Source organism: Tupaia chinensis, unplaced genomic scaffold (genome assembly GCF_000334495.1).
Source record: "Tupaia chinensis unplaced genomic scaffold, TupChi_1.0 Scaffold143836_2, whole genome shotgun sequence".
NCBI lineage: Eukaryota > Metazoa > Chordata > Mammalia > Scandentia > Tupaiidae > Tupaia > Tupaia belangeri.
The window spans coordinates 1031727-1046560 of NW_006203687.1; the positions used below are offsets into that span (position 1 = coordinate 1031727).

General features: G+C 36.6%; 1 protein-coding gene across 1 annotated transcript in view; it reads left to right on the plus strand.

Annotated features, from left to right (window-relative positions):
* Positions 1–14834, plus strand: part of DNAH5 (dynein axonemal heavy chain 5) — a 306494-nt gene that overhangs the window by 106954 nt on the left and 184706 nt on the right. The window contains exons 22-26 of the mRNA XM_027767025.1: positions 1237–1399; positions 2784–3023; positions 5354–5544; positions 5637–5724; positions 14458–14591. Of these exons, the coding sequence (XP_027622826.1) occupies positions 1237–1399; positions 2784–3023; positions 5354–5544; positions 5637–5724; positions 14458–14591 (816 nt within the window). The remainder of the gene's footprint in view (positions 1–1236; positions 1400–2783; positions 3024–5353; positions 5545–5636; positions 5725–14457; positions 14592–14834) is intronic.

The following is a 14834-nucleotide window of genomic DNA, read 5'->3' on the forward strand; positions in this document are numbered from 1 at the left end:
AGAGAAGAGAAGGCCCCCCTAATGGGGTGTGATCATGCCCAAATCCTTTTTCTCTATTCTGTCAGGATTCTGGGCATACATGCAAATGCGTTCAGCATGTTTTTGAAGCTACCAGGGCCAGAATTTGAACTGTGGATCCAGCATCCTCGACTGCTGGGCTGTAGGATGGCCAGTCTGGGAGTGAAGTTATTTTATACTTTATTTGATGATAAAGAAGTTTAATGGGGCCAGGGGGTGGCGTGGTGGTTGAAGTGCTGGACTCCTACATGGCCGACTGTGGTTTGAGTCTCGGACTGAGTGGTTTACTTTCTCACTTCTCTCTCTCTCTCTCTGGTGAGAGCATGTGCCCTTTAGCAAAAATTAAAGTAAATAAATAAGTGAATAAAATTAAATAAATCATTCTTTGGGAAAAAAAAGTTTAATAATTTGTTTCAGAACATCTAACAATGTTTTCGTGTTAATGGAATTAACATACTACATACCTGGTAGCAGTGGAAAGGCGGTGAGGGTCACTGTGATGACGAGGTAACAGTGCAAGGAGGCTGATGTTGAAGCAGATGGCCCGCAAACACAGTCGAGTCTCTAGATGTAATGGTAGAACTTGGAGTGGAGCTGGAGACTGTAGGCAAGTGACCGAGTTTATTGTTTCTTAGACTTATTTTTCAACCATATTGCAAAAATGCATAGATGATTCTCTCTACACCATCTCTGTCTGTCTATGTGTGTCTGTGTGTATGTATCTATCATCTCTCGCAGAACTGATCCCAGTACCCCAAATCATGTTAGTTTTTATTTGTTAAATCTCATTCTTGAGTAAAGTCATCTAGTTAGAAAGGAGGAGAATATCTTTGAAGTTAATTAGGAGCTAACCTTATAGCTTGTTAGCAATGATGAGGAGAAAGAAGATTGGCTAGAGATCTGTGTAAAAGGTGAAAAGTTTATATGATCTGGAGAGAAACCACCACAGTATGAATCTCCATATTTTGGAGGTGTTTTCTTTGCTGCTGGAGAAGTTAGTGTAATTCCAGTCCACACTGCTCCAGTTGGCTCCCTTCTCTTACTGTATTTTTCTGCAGGATATCTGCCTGGACTAATGTGAGGTATGGCCACGTGTCACTGGAGGACAAAACTCACTTAGAAGCTGAACTATGAAACTGCCACCTTTACTTATGTGCTCTCAAGAGCTGGAGAATGACGACAACTGTTCTAATTTTTTTTTTTTATTGTTGATGTTAGGATCTTTGTGTAAAAGGTGCTCAGATTCTACATTTTAAAAGTTCATTAGTGGAGGAAGCTGTCAATGAGCTAATAGATATGTTGCTGGATGTGGAAGTTTCATCTAAAGAAAGTGAGAAAGTACTCAATGAGAATAGTGTTGATTCAAAACTCGCAAGTTCAGGTAAGAGCTGGGGGTAATGAAAGAGCCTTATTTATTCTTGTACACTTACTGAAAACTAAAATTCAATTTTTCACATAGCAATTAACTTCACACTTCTATAAACACCCTCTCACTTTTATAATGTTATTTATAAATCTAAAATTTTAATTCTGAGCATACTGCATTGGTTATATATGAACTCCTCTTTTTTATGGTTGAACTCTGTAAACATGTACAGATGCTTCTTGACTTATGATGGGGTTATATCCTGATAAGCCTGTCATGGGTTGAAAATATGATTTAAGTAAAAAATGCACTAATATGCCTAATCTACTGAACACCATGGCTTAGTCTAGCTACCTTAACCATGCTCAGAAGACAAACATTAGCATATACTTGAGCAAAATCATCTAACACAAAGCCTATTTTAAAGAAAATGTTGGATCTATCATGTAATGAATTGAATAGTTCATTGAAAGTGTAAAACAGAATGGTTGTATAGGTATTTGAAATATGGTCTCTACTGAGGACATATGGCTTTCATACCATTGCAAAGTCTAAAAATCACTGTATTAAAGTCAAACTATCATTAAATCAGGGACCCTGTGTATTGGCCTTTGTTAGTTTCCTTTGCATTTATGTATGGATGGGATTTCATTTCACCTTTTCAATAGTGTGGAATGAATTATATATAGAATTCCTCTTAGAGAACATCTAGACTAGACTAGAGCAAACCTTCTGTGGGACGAAGACACTAAGATTCAGAACAAAGAAGTTAGTTCCTCAAGATTTTAGGGCTATTGATGAGAGAGTTCCAGTACCTAGGCCTATGGAGCCCAGTAGACCTTTTCCAGTTATGACTTTTCTCTGTCTCTCTTTTATTATTATTGATGGTGTCTGTGCACCTATATGAGAAAGAGAGAGAAGAGAAGAGAAGAGGAGAGAGAAAGAAGAGTACCTCTAAAGGCTCTGGTTGTGCTGCAATCCTCTTCCCACAGTTCTCTAGCTAGTCAGATCTTGGGCACTTGCACAAGGTATGTTAAAAGGTGTGTTTCAGGCTGTTCAGGCTGAATGGGCCAGATATTTGAGCCATGGTAACCATATGGGATATGGCTTTTCTTAAGCAGTGCATTATTGCTGTGCCACAGAACTGACCCTCCTATCTCTCTTGTTGGTTATTTTTTCACATTGAATAGGAGTGGCCTCCATCAGTCCATCTGGTGGTCTGATTTCATCTTCCTGCTCTTTGACGGCCTCCCTTCCTAGGAAGTGTGATGTTTAAGTGATACTGTGCTTGCATGAAATTTGTCTTAATTTACATTGCTTTAATTGCAAAAATGAATCAATCTACCTACCTATCTACCTATGTATCTAATATATCTCTATCTCTTTTATCTTGTAACAGCTAAAAGAGAAGAAGAAAATTTTGATACTTTGACATCTTCTTTTAATGCCGGGACTGGTTTCCTGCCTTTGACAATGATAGCAAGAAAGAAGAAAGAGATTGAGATGTTAGAGGAGGAAGCCTGCGAAATGCTCTCTCATTTCAATCATCAAAACATAGATGCGCTTCTGAAAGTTACAAGGAATACACTAGAAGCCATTCGCAAACGTATCCAGTCCTCCCACACAATTAACTTCCGGGGTAATAGCTCTACAGGGTCTGCCCACTGGCTGATAAGGAATAGTTTCTGAAGTGTGTGTGTATATTCCTGTCAAATTTAAATAACTGAAAAAAAAAAAAAAAACCCTACCATCTATTGAGTGGCCCCTTGTAAATTTAACATTATGGGACCAGTAGATGGCCTAGCGGTTATGTTGTTGGAATCCCATGTAGTTGACCGTGGTTTGAGTCCCAGACCCAATGGCTTAAAACTCACACCGGGCACATGTGCGTGTATGCCCAAAATCCTGAGAGGAGAATGGGAAGTAGGGATTGTGACATAGCCATCTCTTCAGGGGTGATTTCTTGCTTTCTGAATCTGTCTTTCTGGTGAGTGTATGCATCCTATTCCAAAAATCTCTCTCTAAAAAAAATTATGAACTTTGGTCATCCCAACAATTCCATGAAATGGGTACTATTATTATTCTCCTGTTGAAACAGAGAAAACTCGAGCACTGAAAGGTGAAGTAGGGTCTGGTAGGTAGTGTGGTGGTTCAGGTGGCTGAACTCCCACATGGCTGACTGTAGTTTGAGTCCAGGACCTGGTAGCTTGCTTTATCACTTTCCTTCTCTCTCTCTGGTCAACTTTAAAAATAAAATAAGATAAAATAAAATAAAATAATGATAATGAATAAAATTAAATAATTCTTTAAAAAGTGAAATAATCCATATAAAGCTACTTAGGTTTTGTAAATATAAAATATCATTTTAACCTTTTTTAATAAGATATGTATATTATGTATTTTATGTAAGATGAATTATTTTAATGAGAGAAAGAAAAAACACACCTTTAAAAGAAGGTATGTGAAAAGATTATTTATTACTAAATTGTTGGGTTGTCTACAAATCTTATGAAGTGGAAAAGCTCTTATTAATGTCAGTCACTTCAAAGCAAACATTTTTTATTTTTTATTTTTTTACAATTTTTTTTTTAAACCAACTTAATGCTTTCCAGATGGCTTCCTCGCTTTAAACACCTTCATTTTTTCCTCAGCATCATTTGGAATTAGGTATTATATTTTTCAGGTGTGCACAAGAATTCATCAAATCTAGTTCTGAAATTTAATTTTAAATAAAAAATAGTAAAACAGTAATTAATTAAAATGGAAAGATAATAGGATAATTAACTCTTTATTTTGAACATTGACATTTAAGGGAAAGCATCTTTAATATTTAATTAAAAGTGAATAAACAAAAGTGGCACAATGTACAATGTTTCATTTCACTGCAGAAAGGAGAGAGGTCCTTTGACATAAATATATTATTAAAACTTATCAAATGTTTGGGCCAGCAGGTAGTGTGATGGTTAAGGCACTGGACTCCCATAGGGCCCACTGTGGTTTGAATCTTGGAGCTGGTGGCTGGTGGCTTGCTTCCAACATATCTCTGTGTCTCTCTGGCAAGCACATATGCCCTATAACAAATTAAAATATAATAATAAATAAAATAAATAATTCTTAAAATAACTTATCAAATGTTGATTGATTTTCTAATTATTAAGTCACAGTTATTTCTCAAATTTATATATTACAGGCATTCCTAACTATGTAAAGTTATATATGATACACAGGCACACATACATTTTTATCCATAATATATATCCACACTTATCTCTTGCTTTAAAAGTCTCTTTGGTAAGAATGGTGAGTTGCACTGCTTTTCCTTTTTTAAACATTTAATTTATTATTTTAAAATTTGCTATGGGGCACATGTGCTCATGAAAGAGACAGAGACAGGGAGACGGAGAGAAAGTGAGAAAGCAAGCCTCTAGGTCGTCTGGGACTCAACTATGGTTGGCCATGTGGGAATTCAGTGGCTTATCCACCGTGCCACATGCTGGTCCCTCTTCTCCATTTTTTAAACCATTCCTTTGGCATATACATGCTGCAATAGAGAAAACATGTTTTAATTGAAATTCCAAAGTGGCTATTTGTTTTAACTTTGGCTTGTTCTGGTAGTCATTCTTGTTCTTTTTCCCTTCCTTCCTTACTTTAGGCTACTTTGTGAGTGTCCTGTTATCTGAATATTATCTTTTGTATTTTTAGATAAGAGTTTATTATTATGCCCGATCTCACGCAATGGGTTTCCTTTATGGAGTGCACACTAACAAATTATAATCAGCAGAAAACAGTTTAAGTTCCACCGAACTTCTTTTCTATTGAGCGAAATTGGATCCTTTATTAGATTTCACTTTTTTATTCAACAAATATTTATTTGATTATATATGTATATGCATTGTTCTCAGTGCTTTGATTTTTCTGGTTAACAGTGTACTAAAAATATTAATGCTCTCCTGTTCTGCGATAACTCAGACAGTAACAGTGCATCTAAGATGAAGCAGAGCAGTCTGCCCATTTTCCGGGCGAACGTCACTCTGGTCATTCCCAACATCACCATGGTCCCTGTTCTGGAAGACATACAGCAGGCACTGAACAAAGCTGTGGAGTGCATCATCAATGTCCCCAAGGGGGTCAGACAGTGGGGCACTGAGCTGTTGTATAAGGTTAGTGCGAAATGAAGAACTTATTTCATATGGAAGCTGCTGCTTTTACAGATGAGCCAGAGTCAAAAAAAAAATATCCTTTCATGTTGTAGAAAAAGATGCATGAAAGAAACATGGCTGCTTTAGAGAATAATGAAGACAGTGATTCTGATGCTGATATAGGAGAACATGAACTTCAAGGTAAATATTCTCTTCTTTTTATATGGTAATTGCAAATCAACATTTATTGAGCTTAAATGCATTCCTTCTACTCATGAGATTTTCAAATTATACTTGACCAAAATATTAATCTGTGATTCAGTTTTAAGCTTGCTAAATGTTAAGATCCACGATAGTCCATTATCACCATGATAGTCAACTTCCAGTGGGTACATCATACCTGTTGATGCATCACTGATTTTTTTTTATTTTAAATTTATTTATTTAGATTCATTCAATGTACATCAGTACAGTATGCAATTTAAATGAGATTTTCCATCCAGAATACACTGTATATTGGCTCAATCAAGTATATTGCCATACGTGTTATTGTCAACAAATAATTTTCCATTTCCTGTTTCTTATATATTTTGCTTCTTTCTCCCCCTTCCTTGATTGCCTACTTCTCTCCCTCTGCCATTTCCTACCCTCCCCCCACACTGTCGGTGGTATCTACAGTTGCTTTCCACGCCTTTCCCCCCACTCCATATTTTATCAATTCGGAAAAGATCTTAATTAATCTAAATACTTTTAATAGCCAGTGCAGCTGATTTATACATATTGATGAACACATGTCTGACTTTAGGCACAAACCTCAGTGAGTAGAGTGAACATACTATAAAGTAGCACCTAGCTGGGGCTATATAGTTTACTGTAGTCATTAAATAGGTATTTTTTAAATGCATGATTTAATTTCAAGGAAAACAGTTTTAGTCTTAATAGATCAAAATAAAAAAATTGTTAAGAGAAGCTTCCTAAGATCTAAAGCCAGAAAAAAGATTAGAATTCAGTTCAAATAGTAGGTAGATGAACCTATCAACAGTTCAAGAGAAGATACAAATCCTTAAATCTGGGAAATAAAGCATAGAAGAAAATCAGTAATGTTTCAGTCAAAAGTCATAAAATTCCATTTCACCAGTTTGGTTTCATATAATTAATCTCTCTGTTGAATTTGTTGAATCTGTTGAATTTGCAGTATTACTGTTGTCTGATCTTTCTATTTAAGTTCTGGAAGTTAACATTCAACATTATTATTGATCTTTCCGGACTTGTCCCTATCATTAAGTTGGCCATTCTCTTGGTTGTTTTTTGCACTCTTATTTCTGTGTGTCTGACTTTAGCTTTCCTGGTATAGCACTCCCTTCAGAATTTCTTGGAGAGCTGGTCTGGCATTGGTAATCTTTCAGGTTTTGTTTATTTGAGAACGTTTTTGTCTTCTTCACATATGAAGGATAATTTTGCCAGGTATAGTATTGGTTGAAATTGTTTTTCACTTAGCACTTTGAATTTATTTTCCCATTTTTTTCCTTGATTGCATTGTTTCTGATTAGAAGTCTGATGTTAGTTTGATGGGATATCCTTTGAAAGTTGGAATATTCACTTTGTAATTGAATGTATAAAAGAACTTGAAATAAAATAAAATAAAAAAGAAAATAAAAACAAAAAAAAGAAAATAACTTGATATTTCTCTCTTGCCAATTTTAGTATCTTTTCTGTCTGTGGTTTTGATAAATCTGGCTATGATGAGCCTTGGAGAAGATCTTCTTGGGTCGATTCTATATGGGGTCGTTTGTATTTCTTGAATCTGAATATTTGAGTGCCTCTCTAGGTTTGGAAAGTTTTCTCCCAAAATTTCATGAAATAGATTATCAAAGCCCTGATTAATTTGTTCACCTTCTGGGATACTGATTATCCAGACATTTGGGTGTTTAATGATATCTAGTATTACTCAAATATTATTCTCATTTTTTTGGGGTTATTTTCTCAGTCTTTTTGGTGAATTTTTCTAGGTCAGAGGTTCTATCTTCTACATCTGAGATTCAACTTCTACATGGTCTAATCTGCTTTGAATTCTTTCAAGGGAGGTTTCTATCTCCTGCATTATAGCCTTCATCTCTAACAATTCTGTTTGATTCTTTTTTATGGTGTATATTTCATCTTTCATATTGTGCAAGAATTTCTTCACCTCCTGGAACTTGCTGTTTCTTTTCTCCTGCATTTTCTGGAGTTTGTTGTCTCTCTTCTTTTGCATCTTTGTTAGCTGTGTCACTATGAATATTCTAAATTATTTATCTGACATTTTCATGAGTTCCATTGTTGTCTGTGGGGGGCAAGGAGTTATTCTTTTCCCTTTAGGGAGAGATATTTTCTTGATTTCTCATATTTCTTGTGCCTCTGTTGTGGTTTCTGGTCATTTGATGGATTATACATTTTTTTTTAATTTGACTTTATTTATTATTAATATCATTATTATTTTTCAGTTTGATCAGAGAGAGAGAGAGGAAGTGAGAAAGCAAGCCACCAGGTCTGAGACTTAAACTGTGGTCGGCCACGTGGGAGTCCAGCGCCTTTAACCACTATACCACTTGCCGGTCACTATACATTTTTTTTTTCCTAATTTTTGGAGTTAAATCTAAGCAGTCAGAGGTGCGTAGGAGGAGGTGACCTGGAATCTCTCAGCAGTACCGTTTTTCCTCCTTTGTACAACAGACTTTGTGGGACTTAAGGATTACGCTGATCCTGGCTAGACCTTGGGGTCAGGAGGGTGAATCTGGCAGAAAATCTTCAGTTACCCTAGTCCCTGAAAGGGACTCAATGTAGATGGCATGTGATTGGCCTGTCCTGGCTAGATCTTGGGGTCAGGAGGGTGACGTCTGGGCTGCCACTGATTTCCTATCCAATCTAATGATGAGAATTAGGAGGAAGAAAGATTTTAATTTTATAGCTTAGAGAAAAACCTGCTATCACCACAAATGATTATTTCCTTAATTTAAAAGACATTTTACTCATTCTTTATCCTGTTTTGCTAACATGCTGTGACTTTGGCTGTATGTGCCATAATTTTATTTGTATTCTGTAAGTTTAGGAAACTCCAAGTTGTGATAATATTAAATATCTTCAGCCCATCTACTCTTTTGAAATCAGTCTCACAAACAACAGACCCTGTGTAATTGTGTTAGTGCTCATCACCCGTGAGATGATAGATCAACTAACTATGACAAAGAAATTGAGGCAAATTTCTCTTTAAAACAATGTAATGGAAGCCAACAAAGATAGCTCAAAACAACTTTACAGTTTACATCATTTTTCATGTATTTATTAAGGCAAAGGGACAAATGTTATTTTTGTATTAATTTTACTTTCATACAGTATTCTTGGAAACATGGATATACTTCTTTAAATAGTTTAAAATTCAGAATTTTCTAAACAAAATAGGTACAGTCATAAATTTTCAAGTTCAGAAGAACCTGCAAAAATTTTTTTTTGAAGCGATCATACTATCTTACTTTCCTACCAACAATGTAGGAGGGTTTGTTTCGCCTCCACTCCCACCAACAGTCATTGACTGCCTTTTTTTTTTTTAATTTAAATAAGTGGTTTTTACCTTAGGGCAAGTGTGCTAACAGGAGACACAGAGAGAGACAATGACAGTGAGAGGAAAAGTGAGAATTTCCCCCCACCCTCCAAGGAATATGACCGTGTCACAATCTCTTTTTATTTTATTTTATTTATTTATTTATTTTTATATTCTTATTTTGCTATAGGGCGTGTGCACTTGCCAGAAGGACAGAGAGAGACAGAGAGACAGTGAGAGATCACCCCCTGGGATGGCCATGCCTCAATCCCTTCTCCTCCAATCTCCTCTTGGGATCCTGGGTATGCACGTACACGTGCCCGGCGTGAGTTTAAGCCACCAGGTCTAGGACTTGAACCATGGTTGATAACATGGGAGTCCAGCGACACAGCCACTACACCAACTGCTGGTCTCCCATGTTGCAATCTCTTCACCTCAATTTTCCTTCTGGGATCTTCGGCACGTAGTGTGATTTTCAAGCCACTGGTTTCAGGACTCAAACTGGTTGATCATGTAGGAGTCCAGCGGCATGCCATCTGTTGACCCTGATTGCCTGCCTTTTGATTAGAATCATTCTAGTGAATGTGAAGGGCTATAGGGCATGTGTGCTCACTGGAGTAACAGAGAGACAGAAAGCGAAGAATCACCCCCCAGGGGGAATGGCCATGCAGCACACCCTTCTCCTCCATTCTCCTTTTGGGATCTTGGGCACACACTCATATATTCTCTGCATGAGCTGCAAGTCACTGGGTTCAAGACTCTAATTACGGTGTGCTACATGGAAATGCAGTGACACAACCACTACTCTATCCATTGGTCTCGTGAAGTGATATTTTACTGTGGTTTTAATTTGAATTTCCCTAATGACTATAGACATTGAGAATCTGTTATTGTGCTTTTTAACCATTTGTGTATCTTCTTCTTATTCTTAAAGATTTATTTATTTAATTCAATTTATTTATTCATTTATTTTAATTTGGCCAGAGAGAGACAGAGAGAGAGAGAAGAAAAGTGAGAGAAGGTAAACTACCAGGTCCAGTACTCAATCTGTGATCAGCCATGTGGGAGTGTCCAGTGTCTTAACTACCATGCCACCTGCTGGCCCCCCGATTTGTGTATCTTCTTTGGAAAAATATTTATTCAGATTCTTTGCCCGTATTTTTAAAAACTGAGTTATTTGTCTTTTTATTATTGTGTCATAAGATTATAAGTTATTTACATATTCTGAATATAAATCTTTTATTAGATGTATACATCACAAATATTTTCTTCTATTCTGTGGGTTGTCTTTTCACTTTCTTAATGATATCTTTTGAAAAATAAGATACAATTTTTAAAAAAGTCATATAATTTTATATATTATTATTATTATAATCTTCTATAGGACAAATGCACGAGAGAGAGAGAGAGAGAGAGAGAGAGAGAGAGAGAGAAACAGAGAGAAACAGAGAGAGAGAGAAAGCTGCTAGGTCAGGGACTTGAATCATGTTTGGCCATGTGGGAGTCCAGTCCTCAATCACCATGCCATTTGCTAGCCCCAAAAGTTTGAATTTTTTAAAGTCCAATTTAGGTACATTTTCTTCTGGTGCTTTCGATTTTGAATGTAAAAAACTATTGCCTAACCTAAGGTCAGGAAGATTTACATATTTTTAAAAAGTTTGTGGTTTTAGCACTTATATTTAAGTTTGCATTCCATTGTAAGTGAAGCAGTGGTCTAAATTAATTCTTCTGAGTGTGAATATTCAGTTGTACTAGCTCCATTTGTTAAAAAGACTTTTTTTCTAATGGAATTTTCTTGGGATGTCTTTTAAATAATCAATTAACTATAAATGTAAATATAATTATTTTAGGACTCTAGATTTTATTATGTTGGCCTTCTTACTGTCCCTATTTTATTACCACAGTTCTTGAATACTGTAGCTTTATAGTAAGTTTTGAAGTCAGGAAGTGTGAGTCTTCTAATATTTTTCTTCAGGATTGTATTGACTATTCTATATCACTTGTATTTCCATATAAATTTTAGAATCTGCTTGTTAATTGCTAAAGAAAAATGGTGGCTGTGATTTTTATAGGGATTATGCTGAATATGTAAGTCATTTTGGATAGTATTGAAATAAAATTTAAAAGGATTTCAATATTAATAATACATAGTATGTCTTCTGACGAAAGGAAATAAAATTAGAAATCAGTACTAGAGGGAGAATTTGGAAAATTCACAAACATATGGGAACTAAAGAAAACATAGCTCCAAATAACTAATAAGTGAAGGAGGATATCACAAAGGAAATTAGAAAATACTATTGGGGGGATAAACAGATGCTGTAATGGTCATGTTGCTGGATTCCTACTTAGTCGACTACATTTCGAGTCCTGGACTTGGTGGCTTAAAACTCACGCCAGGTGTGTGTGCATACATGCCCAAGATCCTGAGAGGAGAATGCAGGAGAAGGGATTGTGGTGCGGCCATCCTCCTGGTGGATGATTTCTCACTTTCTGTCTTTCTGTCTCTCTGTGTCTCTCCAGTGAGCACATGTGTCCTATAACAAAAATCTCTTTCTCCCCCCCTTTTTTTTTTTTTGAGAGGCTTTTTGCTCTAGGGTGCATGAGCTTGCCAGAAAGACAGAGAGAGACAGAGAGACAGAAAGTAAGAAATCGCCCCCTGGGGGTATAGCCACGCTGCAATCCCTTTTCCTCCATTCTCCTCTTGGGATCTTGGGCACGCACACACATGCGTCTGACATGAGTTTAAGCCACCAGGTCCGGGACTCAAACTGTGGTCGACTACATGGGAGTCCAATGACATAGCCGTTATGCCATCTGCTGGTCCCAAAATTTCTCTCTTAATAAAAAAGGAAAAGAAAATTTTGTTGGGATGAATGCACAGGAAAGCCCAAAATATTATACTTACACAATGCAGCTAAAACTGTGCTTCGAGTGCAATATACAGCCTTAAACATTACTATTTTCAAAGAAAAAAGATCACAAATCAATATAACCTAGCCTTCTTTCTTAAGGAAGTTATTTTCAAATGCATTGATGCATTCATTTGTTTTTCTTTTGCTAACTGAAATATTTTGTTAAGCATCCCTAGTGAATTTCATTTGATTTTCTTTTTGACTACGGAAGTTTTTTTTGGTTCTCTCTTCTTTTTAAAGGTTTTCTATAGGCATGTGTGTTTTCTGGAGAGAGGGAGAGGGAGAGGGAGGGGCAGGGAGGGGAGAGAGAGAGAGAGAGAGAAAGAGAGAGAGAGAAATAGGGAGAGAGAAAAGAAAGTGAGAATTTCCCCCATGGGAGGTGGGGTGGCATGCTACAATCCCTTATCCTCTGTTCTCCTCTTGGGATTTTGGGCATGATGCAGATGTGCCCAGCATGTTTCTCAAGCCACTGAGTCCAGGATTCAGACCATGCAGCTAGCTATGCAGATCCAGACACCTTAACTAACATGCTACCTGAGTGGCCCTTTGTTCTCTTTTATATTTCTGTCCCATTATCAATATTCTCTATCTTATGAGACATCATTCTCATACTTTCCTTTAATTCTTTAGGTAATTTCTGTAGTTTTTTCAATATATTTTTAGTAACTGATAAAAAATCTTTACTAAGTGCAATGTCTGAATTTCCCCATATATAATTTCTAGTGACTGCTTTTATTACGATGCATTGGCACTATTTTGTGTGTGTGTGTGTGTGTGTGTGTTGTAATTATTTTTTGTTGTTGAAAACAGCATGTTAGATCCAGCCCAGTGGTATTGTGGTTGGGAGCTGAATCCTACATGACTGACTCTGTTTTGAGTCCTGATCCCTGTCCCTTGGAAAACAGCATGCGTGGATCTGTGCACAAAATCTTGATGGGTTGGAGAAATGTAGGAAAAAGGATTATGGCATGACCACATTCCAAAGGGGGTGCTTTCTCCCTCTTTTTTTTTTTTTCTCTTTGTTTCTCTGTCTGTCTCTCTGAAAAGCACATGTGCCCATTGGCAATAAAAATATGTAGAGGGAAATAAATAAATAATGAAATAAAAATAATGAAAATAGAAAGAAAATCAGATATTTTGAGGGTTGTAATATGTCAACTCCGAAAATCTGATTCTCCACAGTCCCAGGGTTTATTATTGCGACTGTTTTTTCTTACTGACATTACTGGACTAGTTCTGTAAAATCTGCCTTCTCTGTGGTGTGCAGCTTCTGTAGTCTTCTCTGGGTTGGTTCAGTGGTCAACTGATGATTACATAAAGACTTCCTTTAACACTCTGAGCAAGCAAGTCTTCCATCTTTTGCCTAGGGACTCTGCATGTATGTTGGTGTACCCTGAAAACTCAGGCAGCTTAATCGCTTCTATTTACTGATTGTACAAGGCCTAAGTGCAGCCAGAAGTGACAGGGCTTTGCAGTGCCTTCTGTGGACACCTCATTTCTCATTTCATTCTCATTTTTGGTCAATCTCTAGTTCGTTCCACTAATATTGCCTCAGGCAGCTGTGAAGTTAAACAAGTATTGCTGATCAGTTTTTGACAAATGTTTTGGGAAAAGCTTTTTTTTTTTCACTCAAATAAAGAGAAACTCTTTGAGCTATGCTTTTCCAGGGAGCTTCCAAACTGGTCAAATAGTGACAATTAAAAAAAAATACGTATTTCTTGTCTCTTTAAAATTTTTTTTTGAAAAAGTTTGTTCATTTATTGGTTTATTTATTTATTCCTTTCAGATGGGGGGGGGGGGGGAGAGAGAGAGAGAGAGAGAGAGAGAGAGAGAGAGAGAAAGAGAAAGAAAGAGAACCCCTAATAGTCTCGATGCCATGATCGTCCTTCTGCTTCAGCCAGCTCAGACGCACAGAGAAGTGTGCCTGATTTTCTCAGGGAGGTCTCCAGACCTGACTTGGGAACCTTCCCGTTTGGATTGCTTTCCAGAGTGTTCTGTTTTACCACTATATCACCATCTCACCTCCAAATTGTGACAATTCTGTGGAGTTTTCTGAGGAGCTCTGAGCCTAATCTGACCCTTCCAACTATGCTAGTAGTTTTTACGGCTACCAGTGTTGCAAAGCTGCTCTTTTTCAAAGCTTCAGTAGAACCAGAGAGGGTCAATGGGTATAGGCCAGGTTAAAATACCACAAAACTTGCTGAGATCTTGTTACTGAGATTCAGCATCTTTTTCCTTGAATAAACATTTTATAGTTTGTCGTAAGCTGTTTAATCTCAAAAGTCCTGAAAAGTAAATATTGACAATTTTCTATTATCTTCATTGCTTTTATTAAAAAGAATGTTTTTAGATGTCCTTGGTTTGTCATTAGTCTCATCTTTTTAAAGTATGTTTCTGTGCTGTTCATATAAACTTTCCCAACTTCTTTTCTTTTTTTCTTTTTAGATACCTTTGAGATAGCATCTGTAAACTTACCTATTCCTGTGCAAACCAAGAACTATTATAAGAATGTTTCTGAGAACAAAGAGATTGTAAAATTAGTCTCTGTGCTTAGCACAATCATCAACTCCACCAAAAAGGTATGTCAAGAGCCTGGAGTCAGGGTTCTTTGCTTTCCACATGTACCTTTGCAAAGCTGCACATCACAAGCTGGTCCTGCATGCACTATGCTTCTCACCTGCTGCCTTTGGTGAGCCACTAATGCTATCTTACATGGCCTCAGTCATTGCTTAACTGAAGATCTTTCTTTGCAGATTGTAAGATGAAAAAAGATTATTATTGCTATTTTCATATTGTGTTCTGTTTAATACATTTAAATTCTT